The 17,331-nt window shown below is 40.7% G+C and overlaps 1 protein-coding gene across 2 annotated transcripts in view; it reads left to right on the top strand.

The window, feature by feature from the left end:
• pou6f2 (POU class 6 homeobox 2) overlaps positions 1-17,097 on the top strand; it is a 462,178-nt gene extending 445,081 nt beyond the window's left edge. The window contains exon 12 of one of the 2 annotated variants that reach the window (XM_055633835.1): positions 12,478-17,097. In XM_055633835.1, the coding sequence (XP_055489810.1) occupies positions 12,478-12,982 (505 nt within the window). In that variant the 3' untranslated portion in view covers positions 12,983-17,097. The remainder of the gene's footprint in view (positions 1-12,477) is intronic. The other variant, XM_055633836.1, reaches the window with a different exon arrangement.
• The last annotated feature ends 234 nt before the right edge of the window (positions 17,098-17,331 follow it).

Here is a 17,331-nt window from a genome sequence, read left to right as displayed (position 1 = left end):
GCGTTGGGCCTCACTCTGAAAGTGGAGGAGGCCCAGGACCTTTGCAGAGTAAAACTGGAGTGACAATGTGATAAACAGTAAACATGGTTATCTGGCCAATAACTGAATGGGAGTGATCAGAAAGTGAGACACAGAAAAACAGTGAGTGTAGGAGACACAAGAGACCGTAGATGCTGGAGTAAAAATAAACTCGTTGGGCCAGACTGAATCTGCGGAGGGAAATGATCCAGATTCAGGATTAAACGTAGGAGTGCTCAGATGCAGCCTAACTTGTTGCCTGTTTGCAATTTACAGTATTTTCTTTTTTTTTAATTTAGATTTCCATCATCTGCAATTCCTGTTTTGATTTTCCCTTTCCATTCATCGAATATGCGGCAAATAACAGGCAATTCCCATTATTTATGTATGCTCTTGGCTGGCGGGTAACGACAGCATCAATGCCACTTTCTCATCTATTGAGCCTTTTTAAAAATTAACAACAATCAAAATTAGGTCCTGAAAGTACGACAGGGGCTTAAGTCTTAATGCACTTTATCAGTTTATTTATTCATGTGTGTATATATTTATATAATGGTATATGGATACACTGATCTGTTCTGTTCTGTTCTGGGGAAGTCCAGAACAAGGGGTCACAGTTTAAGGATAAGGGGGAAATCTTTTAGGACCGAGAGGAGAAAAACATTTTTCACACAGAGAGTGGTGAATCTCTGGAATTTTCTGCCACAGAAGGTAGTTGAGGCCAGTTTGTTGGCTATATTTAAGAGGGAGTTAGATGTGGCCCTTGTGGCTAAAGGTATCAGGGGGTATGGAGAGAAGGCAGGTTAAGGATACTGAGTTGGATGATCAGCCATGATCACATTGAATGGCGGTGCTGGCTCAAAGGGCCGAATGGCCTACTCCTGCATCCTAATTTCTATGTTTCTATGTAGTCATGCCTACTATGTTCTGTTGTGCTGAAGCAAGGCAAGAATTTCATTGTCCTATCAGGGACACATGACAATAAACTCTCTTGAATTTTGAATCTTGAATCTCTCTTGAAGCCCAGACTTAAGCAAATCCTGATTCCTGGAAGAAACAGAGTTGTGGGTCTGTCCCACCTAGGCGATTTTTTATGCAACTGCAGGTGACTAGTTTGTCGCCACATGTTCGCCGGTAGTCGCCGGGATTAGTCTCCTCAGTTGCGCAGAAAGTCGTAGCGTCTTTCTGGTCACTGCTAAATTTTCAACATGTTGAAATTTTTCGGCGACAGTGGGTTTGACGCCAATGAGCGTAGCTTGACTTCTCCTCACGTAGGTGCTGTCGTAGGTTGTCGCCAGGATGACGTAGGTTATCGCCGGTTTTTTCGGCAACCTGCTTCGACTATGACAGTCGCGGCAGATGCCTAAAAAATTGTCAAAAGTGGGACAGGCCTTTAGAGTCCCCCCTCAAAGGATTCCCCACATGACCTAACCAGATCAGTCTCCAACTCCAGAGCTAGGCTGCCTTTCCAACTAATACTTCATAAATATATAGTGTGCCGTGTGATTTTAAAGCACATATTCCTCAGAAATCAGTAGATTCTCATCAACTCGGAATGGTCACTGCAGCCGAGTCAATGAACTGGCATCACGTTAAAGCTTTCTCTGCCTCAGGGAGGCAGGTTCTCTGGATACTTTCAAAAGAGAGCTAGATAGGGCTCTTAAAGATAATGGAGTCAGGGGATATGGGGAGAAGGCAGGAACGGGGTACTGATTCGGGATGATCAGCCATGATCACATTGAATGGCGGTGCTGGCTCGAAGAGCCGAATGGCCTACTCCTGCACCTGTTGTCTATTGTCTATGTGCAAATTCTCCTTTATCAAGGCTTAACATAACTAAACCCCAAAGCATAACAGATACACAGAAAGGACACAAAATGACCAGAGGGCAGTGGAGGCTGGTTCTCTGGATGCTTTCAAGAGAGTTAGATAGAGCTCTTAGGGGATAGCAGAGCTAAGGGATATGGACAGAAGGCACAAACGGGCTACTGATCACACTGTCTGGAATACTCCTTTAATAATCGACTCACATTGCCATGATCACATTGAATGGCGGCGCTGGCTCGAAGGGCAGAATAGCCTACTCCTGCACCTATTGTCTATTGTCTATTGAATGGATTTTAACAGCTGCCTGGTTATCTTGCACAGCACCCAGTGAAACATCTTCCTGTGGTGGCAAATCGGCTGAACATCCATGGAAAAACAACCCAGTAAAGGAGTATTCCAGACAGTGTCTTTAGTTGCACGATTCCAGGTGCTGGCTCCTAGACCTGTGGGAAGGCAGCCTGGGCCACATGTTGATCACTTGTTCCAGCGAACGGCAACACTGGCAAGTCAGACATATTTTAGCTAGGCAAAACTCAAAAGGTGAAAGCTGGAAAAGAGATGGAGGTGGGACAAAGCCTGCCAAGTGATAGTTGTCAATTGCGTTGTCCCACCCCAACTCTTTTCCAGCTCTCACCACCCTACTATAATCAGTCTTAAGGCAGAGATAGACAAATTCTTGATTAGAACGGGTGTCAAGGGTTTGGGGTGAAGGCGGGAAAATGGGATTACAAGGCAAAGAGCAGCCATGATTGAATGGCAGAGTAGACTCGATGGGCTGAATGGCCTAATTCTCCTCCTATAACTTGTGAACTTGTGAAGAATGTGCCGACCCAAAACATGGCCTGTCCATGTCCTCCACAGATGTTGCCTAACCCGCTGAGCTATTTCAGCACGCTGTGTTTTACTCAAGATTCCAGCATAAAAACATAGAAACATAGAAAATAGATACAGGAGTAGACCATTTGGCCCTTCGAGCCAGCATTGTCATTCAATATGATCATTGCTGATCATCCCGAATCAGTACCCTGTTCCTGATTTTTACACATTAATCGCCTGTGTGGGACCTTGTCAAAGGCTTTTTGAAAGTCCAGATACACCACATCCACTGGCTCTCCCTTATCCATTCTACTTGTTACATCCTCAGAAAATTCCAGAAGATTAGTCAAGCATGATTTCCCCATCATAAATCCATACTGACTTTGACCGATCCTGTCACTGCTTTCTAAATGTGCCACTATTACATCTTTAATAATCGACTCATGCATCTTCCCCACTACTGATGTCAGGCTAACTGGTCTATAATTCCCTGTTTTCTCTCTCCCTCCTTTCTTAAAAATTAGGGTTACATTGACTACCCACCAGTCCACAAGATCTGATCCAGAGTTTATAGAACATTGGAAAAAGATCCCCCATGCATCCACGATTTCTAGGGCCACCTCCTTGAGTACTCTGGGATGCAGACCATCCGGTCCTGGGGATTTATCTGCCTTCAGTCCCAACACCATTTCATGACTAATGTGAATTTCCTTCAGTTCCTCCATCACGCTGGATCCTCTGTCGCCTAGTATTTCTTGGAGATTGTTTGTGTCTTCTTATTGAAGACAGAACCAAAGTACAAAGCACTGCCATTTCCTTGTTTCCCATTATAAATTCCCATTATGTTTCTGACTGTAAGGAACCTACATTTGTCTTCACTAATCTTTTCCTCTTCACATATCTAAAGAAGCTTTTACAGTCAGTTTTTATGTTCCCTGAAAGCTTTCTTTCATGCTCTATGTTCCCCTTCTTAATTAAGCCCTTTGTCCTCTGCTGTTGAATTCTCAATTTCTCCCAGTTTGCTGCTTTCTCTGGCCAATTTATATGCCTCGTCCTTGGATTTAACACTATCCCTAATTTCCCTCATTAGCCACGGTTGACCCTCCTTCCCTGTTTTATTTTTACGCCAGACAGGGATGAATAATTGTTGTAATTCATCCATACGATCTTTAAATCTTTGCCATTGTATATCCACCATCAACCCTTTAAGTATAATTTGCCAGTCTATCCTAGCCAATTCCCGTCTCATACCATCAAAGTTACCTTTCTTGAAGTTCAGGACCCGGGTCTCTGAATTAACTGTGTCACTCCATCTTAATGCAGAATTCCACCATATTTTGGTCACTGTTGCCCAGGGGGCTTTGCACAACAAGATTGCCAACTAATCCTTCCTTATTACACAGATGGCCTGCCCTCTAGTTGGCTCCTCTACATATTGGTTTAGAAAACCATTCCATATACACTCCAGGAAATCCTCCTCCTCAGTGCTGTTACCAATTTGGTTAGCCCAATCTATATGTCACCCATGATAACTGCTGTACCTTTGCCACATGCATCTCTAATTTCCTGTTTGATGCTATCAAACCTCACTCCTGCTGTTTGGATGGCTGTACACAACTCCAACAAGCGTTTTCTGCCCTTGGCTATTTCGCAGTTCTACCCACACAGATTCTACAGCATCCAAGCTAATGTCTCTCCTTACTATTGCATTAATCTCCTCTTTAACCAGCAATGCCACCCACCTCCTCGTCCTTTCTGTCTATCCTTCCTGAATATCGAATACCCCTGCATACCCCTGAATACACCAGCCTTGGTCACCCTGGAGCCATGGCTCCGTAATCCCAACAAGATCATATCTGGTACCAGCCAGCTGCACATTCAATTCATCCACCTTATTACGAATGCTCCTCGCATTAAGGCACAAATCTTTCAGGTTTGTTTCTGTTTTCTCCATTCTACCTTTTTGCTTCTGCCCTCATTTTACAGCCCTCTGTCTCCCTGCATTGGTTCCAATCCCCCTGCCATATTAGTTTAAGCGTGACCTTTCCTGCATTCTCTTTCCCGTTAACTGCACGCATACGCATCCACGTTGTTGACCCCACCCCCTCCACTATTTAGTTTAAACCCACCCGTGTCGCACTGGCATCTGCATCCAGACATCTTTTACCTTCCTGGTCCATTTGTATATGACCTGAGAAATCCAGAGCCATCTTCAATAGATTCCTCGGAATTCTGTTGTAGAGGACTGCACTCTCTTTGCACTCCTCTGAAAACATGTGTCCATAGATCCAACAGTTAGAGGAGGTTGCAAAGATATGCCATCACCTGATATAAAAACCTGAGGCACTGGGAGACTGTTATCTGAAACATCGATGTCTCTACTTATGCACACTGTTAAATATACCATCAAAGAACCAAATGTATAACAAATATGAGGAAGATTTGCGGTGACCCAAGGATATTTTACACATGCCAGGGTGTTAAGTTTCCATAGTTTGTAAGCTCATAGAATTTTTGAGTTTCAGGTTTGCAGCAATTATATTAAAGGTTTTAACTTGAATTTTAATAGGAAAGCCAGAGGAGGATGTGGTCCATAGGATTCTTATGGAAGTTTTCTGTTGTAAAGTGTCTCATAAGCAGCTGGAAGTGGGTCTGAAGTAGCCTCGTGCTGTTTGTAAGCTCATGTAGTTGTTCATCTGGTTTCTGCACTGGATCATACGTCCATGTTCATAAGTTGTAGGGGCAGAATTAGGCCATTCGGCCCACCAAGTCTACTCTGCCATTCAATCATGGCTGATCTATCTTTCCCTCTTAACCCATTCTCCTGCCTTCTCCCCATAAACATAGACATAGAAACATAGAAAACAGGTGCAGGAGTAGGCCATTCCTGCTTTCTCCCCATATCCCTTGATTCCGTTAGCCCAAAGAGCTATAACTATCTATTGAAAACATCCAGTGAATTGGCCTCCATTGCCTTCTGTAGCAGAGAATTCCACTCTGGGTGAAAAATGTTTTCCTCATCTCAGTCCTAAATGGCCTACCCCTTATTCTTAAACTGTGACCCCTGGTTCTGGATTCCCCCAACATCGGGAACATTTTTCCTGCATCTGACCTGCATAATCCCTTAAGAATTTTATGTTTCTATAAGATATCCTCTCATCCTTCTAAATGCCAGTGAATACAAGCCCTGACACCCGTTACTGCATGAGCTGCATCATGAAGTCTTCACAGAGATCTGCTGACTATTCTGGACAAGTAGCAGGTCCAATGATGATGCAACTGATCGACAAAATGGTGGCTCTATTCCTCTCAAATATTCCTTCAAAGTTTACTGAAATAATGAGCACAATTCCCATTAAGAAAATCTTTGATCATCACTCAAGCCAGCAGATCGGAAGCTGCAACATTTAGTGTGAGATATCAATGTTAAATTTGTAGCATGAGTTCAGTTCTGCTCTCCCTGAGTTTCAAGCACTGGCAGGCTGGGAAGAACTGCAGGTCAGATTTAAGGGCGGCATGGTGGTGCAGCGGTAGATTTGGTAGATCACAGACCAGGGTTCGATCCTAACTATGGGTGCTGTCTGTGCAGAGTTGGTATATTCCCCCTGGGACCATGTGGGGTTTCTCCAGCTGCCCTGGTTTCCTCCCACATTCCAAAGACGTGTAGGTTTGTAGGTTGACCGATTTCTGTAAATTATCCCTCGTGTGCATGATAGAATAGTGTGTGGGTCAGCGCAGACTCAATGGGCTGAAGGGCCTGTTTCAACGCTGTATCTTTAAAACTAATCTAAACTAAAAGTTGAGTACAGGAGAGATATGTGGATGAGACTAGATGTGTTAATATTACCGGGCAGCACATATTACATTAATTTTCTCAGATTAAGTCAATTCCTACACACCATCTCACAACAATGAACATGGATGTCAATCTGCCATTTTTTATATCCTGAAAATTTTTTAAATTAATTTATGAGAACAATTCGCATACAATTGTATTCCCCAGAAGATCAGTATCAGTAAGATCAGAAGATGAGTTATGTTTCATGATGTTTAAGTTATGGTTACATATTACAACAATGCAATGACCAGCCCAAATGATTGAGTAATCCCCTTGTGAATAAAGCCAGGGATCTGTTCTTGCTTGCTACCGAGAATGGTTCTATGACGAGTACAGTTTATCCAACTGTGAGTGATAGAGAGTGAAATTATACACGTACCCAAGCACGTATCTCTAAACTAAACTAAACTAAACTAGACATACTCTCGCCTCACTGCAATTTACTAGAGAGATCACCCTGATTTTATTGAAAGACAATACTGTAATATAAGTTTATTGAGCTCTTTAAAGATTGAGACGTATAGACAGCAATTTAATGAGGCAATGGATCAGAGGTTATAGACCTAATGCGGGCAAATGGGATTAGACAAGATGGGCTATAAGTCAACATGGAGGTGGTGGGGCAAACCCACCATCTAGGCACCATGACTCCATAGCTCAGTTTCTGATTGATTTTGCAGTCCTCCCCAACCCACCTTTAGCTTGTGCACGGTTGCCAAAAATACTCTATTAAAGAATGGTAAGGTAGATCATGAGAAATGGTTTCCTTTGTTGAGGATTCCACGATAAAGGGGCATTATCTTAGAGCAGTGCTACGCAGTTCAGAGGTAATATCAGTAATCATTTCTTCACCCCATCTACATCTAGAACACTCTTCTTTTAAAAAAAAGGTCCCAATTTAAATGGTGACTGACAGATTTATTAGGCAAATGTTTTAAGGGTGAGCTACTTGGAATACACAAGAAACAAAAGGTTGAGGATGACAAAGCTCTGGGATGATTGGAGGAGATCAAAATGATTAGAGCAACAAACCAATACAGAGATAAACTGAACACAAGGTTCAGAATTTTTGTATTAAAGCATTATTATCCTGGGATATGAATAAGACAGATTCCTGAGTTCAAATACGTTCTCCTTTTCTAGTGGTCTTGTGGTTTGATGGTTAACAATGGAAAAAATTAGAACACACTATTTTCATTTCCTATGTAAGTCCAGAAATCATTGAGTTACTGATTTTTTCACAATGAATATCAAAATCTTAGCATAGGAGATTGAAGCACAAATGATTGAAATATGCACCTGATCGAAGAGTTTAATCCAATATTTTGATTGAATGTCACAGAAAATAATTTGGCATTTATTTCAGTGTTAGGCGTATATAAAACAAAGAACATTCATCTTCCCACAGGAATGTGTGTGTGTTATTAAGTAAAGAAGACTAAAATCTTTACAATCAGTCAATTTTCTCCAGTGGGACCACTGACTGGGACAAGGGTAGTTGTCAATAAATGGTTCCTATTGTTTAAAACTCATCCCTGGCCCAGATTCCATTATTAAACTCTTGTGGGAATGTTACACTGTCAGCGATGCCATCTTTCAGAAACCAAGACTGTTGGGTGGTCATAAAGATCTCGCAACAATACTAAGGAGAGCATGTGTGTTATCTCAATGCCTTCGCCAATATTCACCATTCAACCAACACATAAAGCAAATGATCTTATAATTTATCCAGTTTACTGTGCACAAATTGACTGCCTAAATCCCCTCATTTCAGCAGTGGACAACTCTAGAGAAAGATGCTTTGTCATTCTCTTAAAGACCCTATGGAAGGTCTAGAATTTGTGAAAGGTGCTATACCTTTCCTTCCTATCTAACAAGGGTCTGCAATGGAAGCACATTCCTACTAAGTTCAACAATGGCCTGTATTGTGCATGTGTAATCAACGAAAACAAGTCTTTATGGTCCCCTAATTTGAGGAAGGAAATTCTTGCTATTGAGGGAGTGCAGCATAGGTTTACAAGGTTAATTCACGGGATGGCGGGACTGTCATATGCTGAGAGAATGGAACGGCTGGGCTTCTATACTCTGGAGTTTAGAAGGATGAGAGGGAATCTTATTGAAGCATATAAGATTATTAAGGGTTTGAACACGCTAGAGGGAGGAAACATGTTCGCGATGTTGGGGGAGTCCAGAACCACGGGCCACAGTTTAAGAATAAGGGGTAAGCCAGTTAGAACGGAGATGAGGAAACACTTTTTCTAACAGAGAGTTATGTGTCTGTGGAATTCTCTGCCTCAGAAGGCGATGGGAAGGCAGGAACGGGGCACTGATTGGGGATGATCATCCATGATCACACTAAATGGCGGTGCTGGCTCGAAGGGCAGAATGGTCTACTCCTGCACCTATTGTCTATTGTCTATCAAATGAGATAAGCTCACTATAATTATCCAGAGTAAAACACAAAGTGCTGGCGGAACTCAGCAGGTCAGGCAGCATTTTGGGAGGGAATGGACACGTGATGTTGGGTCGGGACCCTCAGATTGGGTAGTCTAAACCTACCCAGATGCTGCCTGACCCACTAAGTTCCTCTAGTACAGTGTTTTGTACAAGCTTCCAGCATCTGCAGTTTCTTGCATCCCAATTATCCAGTGTAATGTCTTTCTGCTCACATCCCTGCAACTTTAAATTAAATGAAATACTAATTTAATTGTATTCTTCACTTGGTCTGGGCAGGCTTAGAAATAGCTGTTTACATTGCTGAACTTTATATTAATTTGAACAAATTGGTAATTTGGTACCGAATAGAACATATCTAGACATATTGAAGATTGGACTTTGCAGGGACTCTGTTTACAGTATTTATTTCATGAATTAACCCTTTATTCGAGGGCTTTTTGTTGAAATCAGTGATAAATACACCAGGAACTTCAGAAAATAAGAACAGAGCAGGATTTATATGGTTCATAAGTTATAGGAGCAGAATTAGGCCATTCGGTTCATCTAGTCTACTCCGCCATTCAATCATAGATGATCTATCTCTCCCTCTCAATCCAATTCTCCTGCTTTCTCCTGATTAGAGCTTAAGTCTCAACATGCCTGCTCTGCCAATGAGTAAGATCATGGCCAATCTGCTATAGGCCTCTTTTCTTGCCCATTCTTGCTCCATCTTCCTTTTTGCCCATTTCCCATAACGCTAGGCATCTTTTTGTCACCTGCCCATGTCTTGAATATATTGTGATTCAGTCTTCAAGGCTTTCTGGGTTTTGCATGGAATCGCATACATCTGAGAGAAGAAATTCCTTTTAACCTTCATTGTAAATTGATTTTTTTTATAATTCTGAAACCATGCTCTGGATTCCTGCTCAAGGAAAACATTCTCTCATCATCAACTTTGTGAAGCCCCTCAGAATCTTGAACATTGAATTCTCTAATGTTAGATAACTAACCCCTCCCCCTCCACTTTCTCCCCCAAAATCCACCTTGCAATTTACTCCCCCCCCCCCCCCCCCCCCCCCCCACCCCACCACCCCCCCCCCCCCCACCCCCCCTCCCCCCCACCACCACTCCCCTCACCTGAACCTTGGCTGATTTTGCACCAGTTTCTCCCATCCCACCCACCCCCCCATTTCCTCCCTTCCACTAGTGCATATTGACAACTTTTAAAAAAATATTTTATGCATTTTGAAATCTGCAATTCTTTATTCTTTTGGGGCCCGTATCTGTCTTTTCATCCCAGGCCTTTGTCTAACAATCTGCCTATCAAACTCCTCTCGCCTTTGTTCACCTATTACCAGCCTTGATCTGTCCTGACCCTCCTCTCTTCCAGCTTTCTTCCCAATGCCCCTTCAATTAATCAGAAGAAGGGTTCTGACCCGAACCATGCTGCCTCACCTGCTGAGATATTTCCACAATTTTTGTCTTTCTTTGGTAAACTAGCATTTGAAGTTCCTTGTAAATATCCCTCAGAAACTTATATATTTCAAGATCATCTCGCAACCTTATAAATTTCAATGATCTAAGGCTGCTTCCTCTGTTATATCTTCATCCATGCAGTGAGCTTCAAACTGTGCTGATCTGTGTATAGTTCCCTCTGTCTCAATTCTCATTATATGGGAGGTCTCCAAGAGATTGAAAAATGTCAGACCCAATATTTTCTTATGAAATATCACCATCCTGGAAATAAACCCACTGTTTTTTTCTAAACTAGCCCTATTTAAAATGTATTTCTTGATAAATAAGGAGGCCAAAATTGCAGGTTTTGGCTCATCAATTCCATAGAGTCACAGCGTTATATATATAACACAGACCTCTTCCACTGGCAGCTTGTTCCATACACCCACCATCCACTGTGTGAAAAAGTTTCCATTGGGTCCCTTTTAAATATTTCCCCTCTCACCTTACATCTATGTCCTTTAGTTTTAGGCTCCTCCCCTATCCTGGGAAAAAGGCTTTGACTATCTACCCTATCTATGACCTTCAAATTTGTATACACTTCTGTACTTCCATCCCCAAGTCTTACCTTGTGCAGGAACACTGTATAAGAAAAATAAACCATGTTCAAAACTGTCAGGGTGAACACGTTTCATTCATTAATTTTAAGTGGAGATACTAGAATTTCCTGGGCTCAAATATAAACTAATTTTAATAAAACCATGTATTCTGATTTAATCTACTTTTATAATTAATGTTCACAGAATAGAACTCCACTTTATTGTGAGGGTTCTTCTGCCCATATTTAAAATGCTCTAAAACTCCTCTTTTTATTAAAAAGCTATGATTGTAAACCATTTAGGGGGGCACGGAGGTGCAGCGGTAAAGCTATTGCTTTATAGCGTCAGAGACCCCGGTTCAACCCTGACTAAGGGTGCTATCTGTACACAGTTTGTACGTTCTCCCCGTTTGGGTTTTCTCCGAGATCTTTGGTTTCCTCCCACACTCCAAAGACATGCAGGTTTGTAGGTTAATTGGCTTGGTATAAATGTAAAATTGTCCCTAGTGTGTGTGGGGTAATGTTAATGTGTGGGGATCGCTGGTCGACGTGGACTCAGTGGGCAGAAGAGCCCGTTTCTGCGCTGTATCTCTAAAGTAATAAACTAAAAGAATGAATTCAAAGCCTCCCAGGATAGGTGTACATCTATATATATAACAATTTAATTCCATCATTAAAAGCGAAACCTCTATTTGGCCAGATATTTGCACCGTGAAAATTGTTTTGACCAAAAATAAATATGGTCTATTTTTGAGGTTCCCGTTAGTGTTTAATGGAAATGAATGAAGCGGCATTGATTTCAGACCACATGGAGATTTGTCTATAATTGAAAAATCATATTTTCCAGTACAATTGTATGAACAGAATTAAATTTTCATGTGCACTCTATTATAATGAATCTTTTTTGAAACATTTGAGAATCTGTCATCTCATAGAATTTGATTAAATGTGGCATGTGCAAGGCAGCCAAAGATCTTTTAAACACTCATTCAGGGAGGCATTCAGTAAGAGTGCAGGTGTGCAGGAGTTGCTGAAATAGCTGCTTGCTCTGTGATGTCCTCAATGCTTGGCCATGCAGAACTGCGCTGCCCTGGACATGGATTCCTGGGTGTTGCACAGTGTCTGAAGGGGTTTTTGGCTTTCTTCCCATCCCACTTTCCCACCAGAACAAGTCATTCAAAGACACGGCTATCGATCTGCTTTTCTTTTATTTGAGTGTTCAATTTTTGCAGGAAATGTAGACAAATTGTTAACTGGGAAAATTGTGTAAATGTGTATGTTTCTACATTTCTAGAATATAGTTTTGATGATTGTTTTAGAGATTTAAATTATGTAAGTTATATGTGAATCAATGACATTTTAAATTAATTCTTTCTGGCAAAAATTGGTCACAGGGCCAATTCTAAGTGTCTCTGCCGGTTAATCAATTAGTAGGATCCCACCCTGGCAGAGCACCAGAGTAAGACTCTTCTTTCTCAACTTTCCTCAGACACACCATCCTGAGAAGCCACTTTTTCCTACCACAGGATGCCCAAGAGAGCTCTATAGCTAGCAGTCTGACAGCCAAACTGAACCCTGGCCTTTTGTATCCTGCCAGGTTCGAAAAGCTGGACATCACCCCTAAAAGTGCCCAGAAGATTAAGCCCGTTCTTGAGCGGTGGATGGCTGAGGCTGAGGCCCGCCACCGAGCAGGAATGCAGAATCTAACTGAGTTTATCGGCAGTGAGCCCTCCAAAAAACGCAAGCGGCGGACGTCTTTCACCCCCCAGGCCTTGGAGATCTTAAATGCCCACTTTGAAAAGAATACGCACCCGTCAGGCCAGGAAATGACAGAAATCGCCGAGAAACTGAACTATGATCGGGAAGTGGTTAGAGTGTGGTTCTGCAACAAGAGGCAAGCGCTGAAAAACACAGTCAAACGCTTAAAGCCACCCGAGCCCTCGACAGGCCTGGCCATGGAACCTCTCACAGACACTTTCGAAGAAGCCTCGTAAAAAAAAATAAAAGGTCCACCAGTAAGTCATGAAGCGACATCTTTGGAAGAGTCCTTGCACATCTCCTGCAAGTAAAAGAATGCAAAGTGCTGTGTGTTGACACATTTTCAGACTGTCTGTTGAATTTACTATTGAAAAAAGCAACACATTATTGTGCGTAGAATTAGTTTTAATGGAAAAAAAAAACACCCGGTCTTTTAGCAGGCTGAAACTGAACCAAATAGACATTTCTTGTACTGTAAAATATGTGAAAATATTTGACTGAGAAAAACACCTACCATGAGTTACAGAGAGCTCTAATTGAACAAAGGGACCGCATCTGAAGTAGTGCCTGTCATTCAGTGTCAGGTACTGTGCTGCATTATTACTAATCTGTTAACCAAAGTCAGAACTTAAAAAAGCACCAGAATCAAAGCTATTAGCCTACTGGTTTTCAACGTATATTGTATTTGAAGTTTTTACATTTGTGATTACAAAAAACGGATGAATTACTTTTCCTCCCCCTCACAGATTGCGTCTGTTTATCATGTTGTGGGATCACAACTGTGAAAATCATTACAACGGTGTCATTTTGTCTTTCTTACGTGCGACTGAAATGTTTGTGTGCCAACAATTTCTAAGTAATAAGCAGCTGCCAGTGGTTCTGTGTGATGAGTTTTAAATTGCACTGTAGTTCAGTAGTGCAATATGAAAGGGGGATTATACACATCGCCAGTAATGCAATGTTGAGTTTCCCTTTATTACAGTGGCCACAAACACAAAGAGGTTCTATTTAGCATTCCTGTATCACAACCTCAATTGTCTGTCTAATTGCAGCATCAATGTGAATTTTGTGTGCAAAGCAATTTTTCCAAAGTCTGTTAGCCAAAGAATTTCAACAGCATTGTGGTTAAGAGAAAAATGATAAAGGTTAAATTAGTGATTAGGACTTAGTCGTGACCACATCATAGACTGTTTCATTGTTAATCTTATTTATTCAGAATAAGTATTGGAGCAAAGGCACTGAGCTACAGTAACTGCACAAGCTGTAACTGGTAATCATATTTCATTTACAGCTCCTGTTTTTCTTACAGATGTTTAGATGGCTGAGCATTTTCCAGTTCCCCAAATCCCCAATGCCAAGGAAGCACATAAATGCACATACACATATAACAAAGGTTTTCTTTAATGACAGCTGTGGTGTCTCTTTTGTTGGCCAAAAAATTGTGTCTCTTTTGTTGGCCAAAAAATATTTTCCACATCAGGGTCACTATTTATGACTTGTTAATTTGTAGAAGACAGCATAGCCCCAAAGAATTTGGAATATATTCCAGATCTGGTCACACGAGATCATGTCTACATTAGATCTCACCAAATATTACATATTTATTTGGAAACAGTGGATTTGAAATTACCAAAGACAGTGAAACCAGGGACATTGAAAAGAGATATATTCGCAATTATTTTACTCTTTCCAATTGAACTTTATAAATCACATTTAGGCCAATATCTGAGGATCTCAACTTTCACATGAAGTAGCATATTATCATATTCATGCAACATAGAAAGAAAATGGCAGAAGTGATATCAAATTAGTAGACAACGTCATAGAGCTATTTCATTCAGGAATTTGTTTTCCATTGGTGGCATACTATGATAATCAGTGGCGGACTGGCCAGGGTGTCAGCTTGCCCGGTGGCAAGTGGGCCCCTGATGAAGTGGGCCCCCTATATCAAGTGGGCCCCTATATGAAGTGGGCCCCCTATATCAAGTGGGCCCCTAATGAAGTGGGCCCCCTCTGTCTCCTGGCAACCAATATTTTTAGACTCAGTCCGCCACTGATGATAATGATGAAGTTGCAGTGTGTTTATTTCACTTCTCCATTGACTTCACTGGAACCACATAGTGGAGCCAGAAGACAAATCACAGACTCTACCATATTGCACATTTTATGGCAATGATTGATGAAACCATTCTCTTTACTTAAATGTCTTTAATCCAGACTTCCTGAAACCAATCAGGTTTGTTTCTCCACTACATTATTACACCTTGATTCAAATATTGAGCAAACATCAGTGGATATTCTAAAATGGATAAATGGTGGAAATGGTTTTGCATCAGTGGTCCTTTATTGAGTAGATATCTGCTTTCATAATACCCATTTTATTGACAAGAAGTCAAATAAGATGATGGACAAGTGATTATTCAAGTCTCAGGCCAAATGGATTATCACATTTTTGTCTACTGAATAAACCCAGCATCTATGTGTATTAGGTGGTGTTTGACTCAAAGCATCATGTTAGTGTTGTGATATGGAGGAGAAAAAAATAAGTAGAACATATTGTCCAAATTCAAGCCATTTGGTCAACAGTAAGTGCGGTTGCAAAACATTTGTTCAAGAGATTGTTTTTTTTAAAGTGCAGGGCTTGAGGGAAAGTGTTGTGACTGGAAAGATGAAGATCGCCAAGCTTCAAGTGATACTTCCGACACTGTAATGGGACATTTATATCATGAATTAATATTCATCTATGTGGCCAAACGGTGAAGAGAGCTGAGCAATAATTAAACATTACACAGTTAATGACAAACATAATGGCCAGTTATTGTTGTGGGTGTACTAAACTTCCAGAAATGTCGCCTAGACTGCCTGAGGCCAGGTGAAAAGTCTGCCATATATCAAACCATGCATGTTATTTCAAAGGAGCCAACCTTCAATATAATGGAGGGATGAGAATCAGTCACGTTGAGCTGAAATGGGTTGCAACAAAAGTAATTTCATCCAGACTCTACTAACTGCCACCCTGAGAATCTTCATAATCATAAGTTCCTGAAGGCCTAATGGTCATAACACAATGGAAAGAGAATCATTACTAATAAACCACACGTTTTAAAGTGCTATTACTGATTTGTTCTATTGAGCAATCTCATCAAGACAATCGCTACAGTATTAGGTTGTTTGTCTGGTAATTCCTTGAATACATTGATCACTTGAATTATTACTAAATAGTTTTTCAGCATTCCAGACCCCGGCATTATAATCCCCAGTAAAATGCTAACCAATATTGCAGAAGCATTGTTGTACAACTGGCCATCAAGAGAGACATTGCAATATGACAGCTGTTGTTTCCATTGATTATGTGTCTTACATTGATATAACATTCCTTATCCCTTTCTCTAATTTCTAATGTTTTTTTTCTGTCCCCTTCAAGATCCTTATTTAACTTTAGAGATTTTGAAAAAAATCTAATACTTGAAAACGTTTTCTTTAACTCATTTACTCATTCACACCAAATTAGCAGATATGAAATATACTGAATGAAACTGAGAAAGATAAGTAGAGGCTTAATGTAACTCAAGCTGTAACCAAATATAGAATCAAAATGCCTTTGCTCATCTTATCAATGCTGGACCAAAGCTCAGAGTATATGAGTATAGGTATATGCACATTGTATAGATGTGGCTCAATATTACAGACAATCTCACAATATTAAGCTGTTACTTTTTAAATCTCTTTATAAATACTTTACCTCAACACTCTACTTCTAGTACCCTAAATTCCAACATTCAAAACCACTAATTTTCTTGTTAGAGTTTGATCAATTGAGTGAAATCTGTTTGGGTTGAAGTTTGCATTGTTCTCAGCTGAATGTGTAAGTCATGTGTTTTGCTTGTTTATAAATTGAGAAAGTTCTATTTGTAGCACAGTGTCCATTGATTCATTTGCAAATGAGCGTTTTGCTAAAAGCTATAAAATTGTTGCCAGGGTCACTCAAATAAATTGCTGCAGAGTCAAGGTGTGAAACGCACCACCGTTACACTGACAGTAAAGAAGACGATCTCATTGGAACTTCAAATCAAAGGAGGTTAAAAACTGGAGCCAGAGACAAAACCTACCCAATGAAGATCCTTTACTGTTCAGACATTTAAACCAAAGCTGACTTACCTGCACAGGTTGCTTACCTTTTATAGACTGAAAATACTGTACTTTATCTACAGCAATATCTGTATGGTCAGTTAAGCTGCACTTTGTGTATTTCTAAACAGCTTCAGATCTGTCACTTTTACTTTGTACCATAAAAATAAACAAAACATTTGAAATGATATTTTTAAACAAAATGATTATTTCATGGATACTTTGATTATGATGCTGTGTAATTTAATGTTGATCTCTCCTCAGGGTCTAATGTGAACGTTGTGGTTTTAGGGAAAGTTACTTGATCTTTTTAAGTATCATAATTCCTGGTGCTTTTGTTATAGCCTTTGGATGTACAGATAGCTGGTGTTTTTAATCTGATGAACTGATTAATATTGCCTCATTAATGGCACGAGTGTGGTACCGACTGGATCAGTTCTGAGATTTTTTTCACCGT

Source organism: Leucoraja erinacea, chromosome 4 (assembly GCF_028641065.1).
Source record: "Leucoraja erinacea ecotype New England chromosome 4, Leri_hhj_1, whole genome shotgun sequence".
In the NCBI taxonomy this organism is placed as follows: domain Eukaryota; kingdom Metazoa; phylum Chordata; class Chondrichthyes; order Rajiformes; family Rajidae; genus Leucoraja; species Leucoraja erinaceus.
The sequence above is the reverse complement of the archived record's forward strand: the minus strand, read 5'-3'. Positions and strand labels throughout refer to the sequence as shown.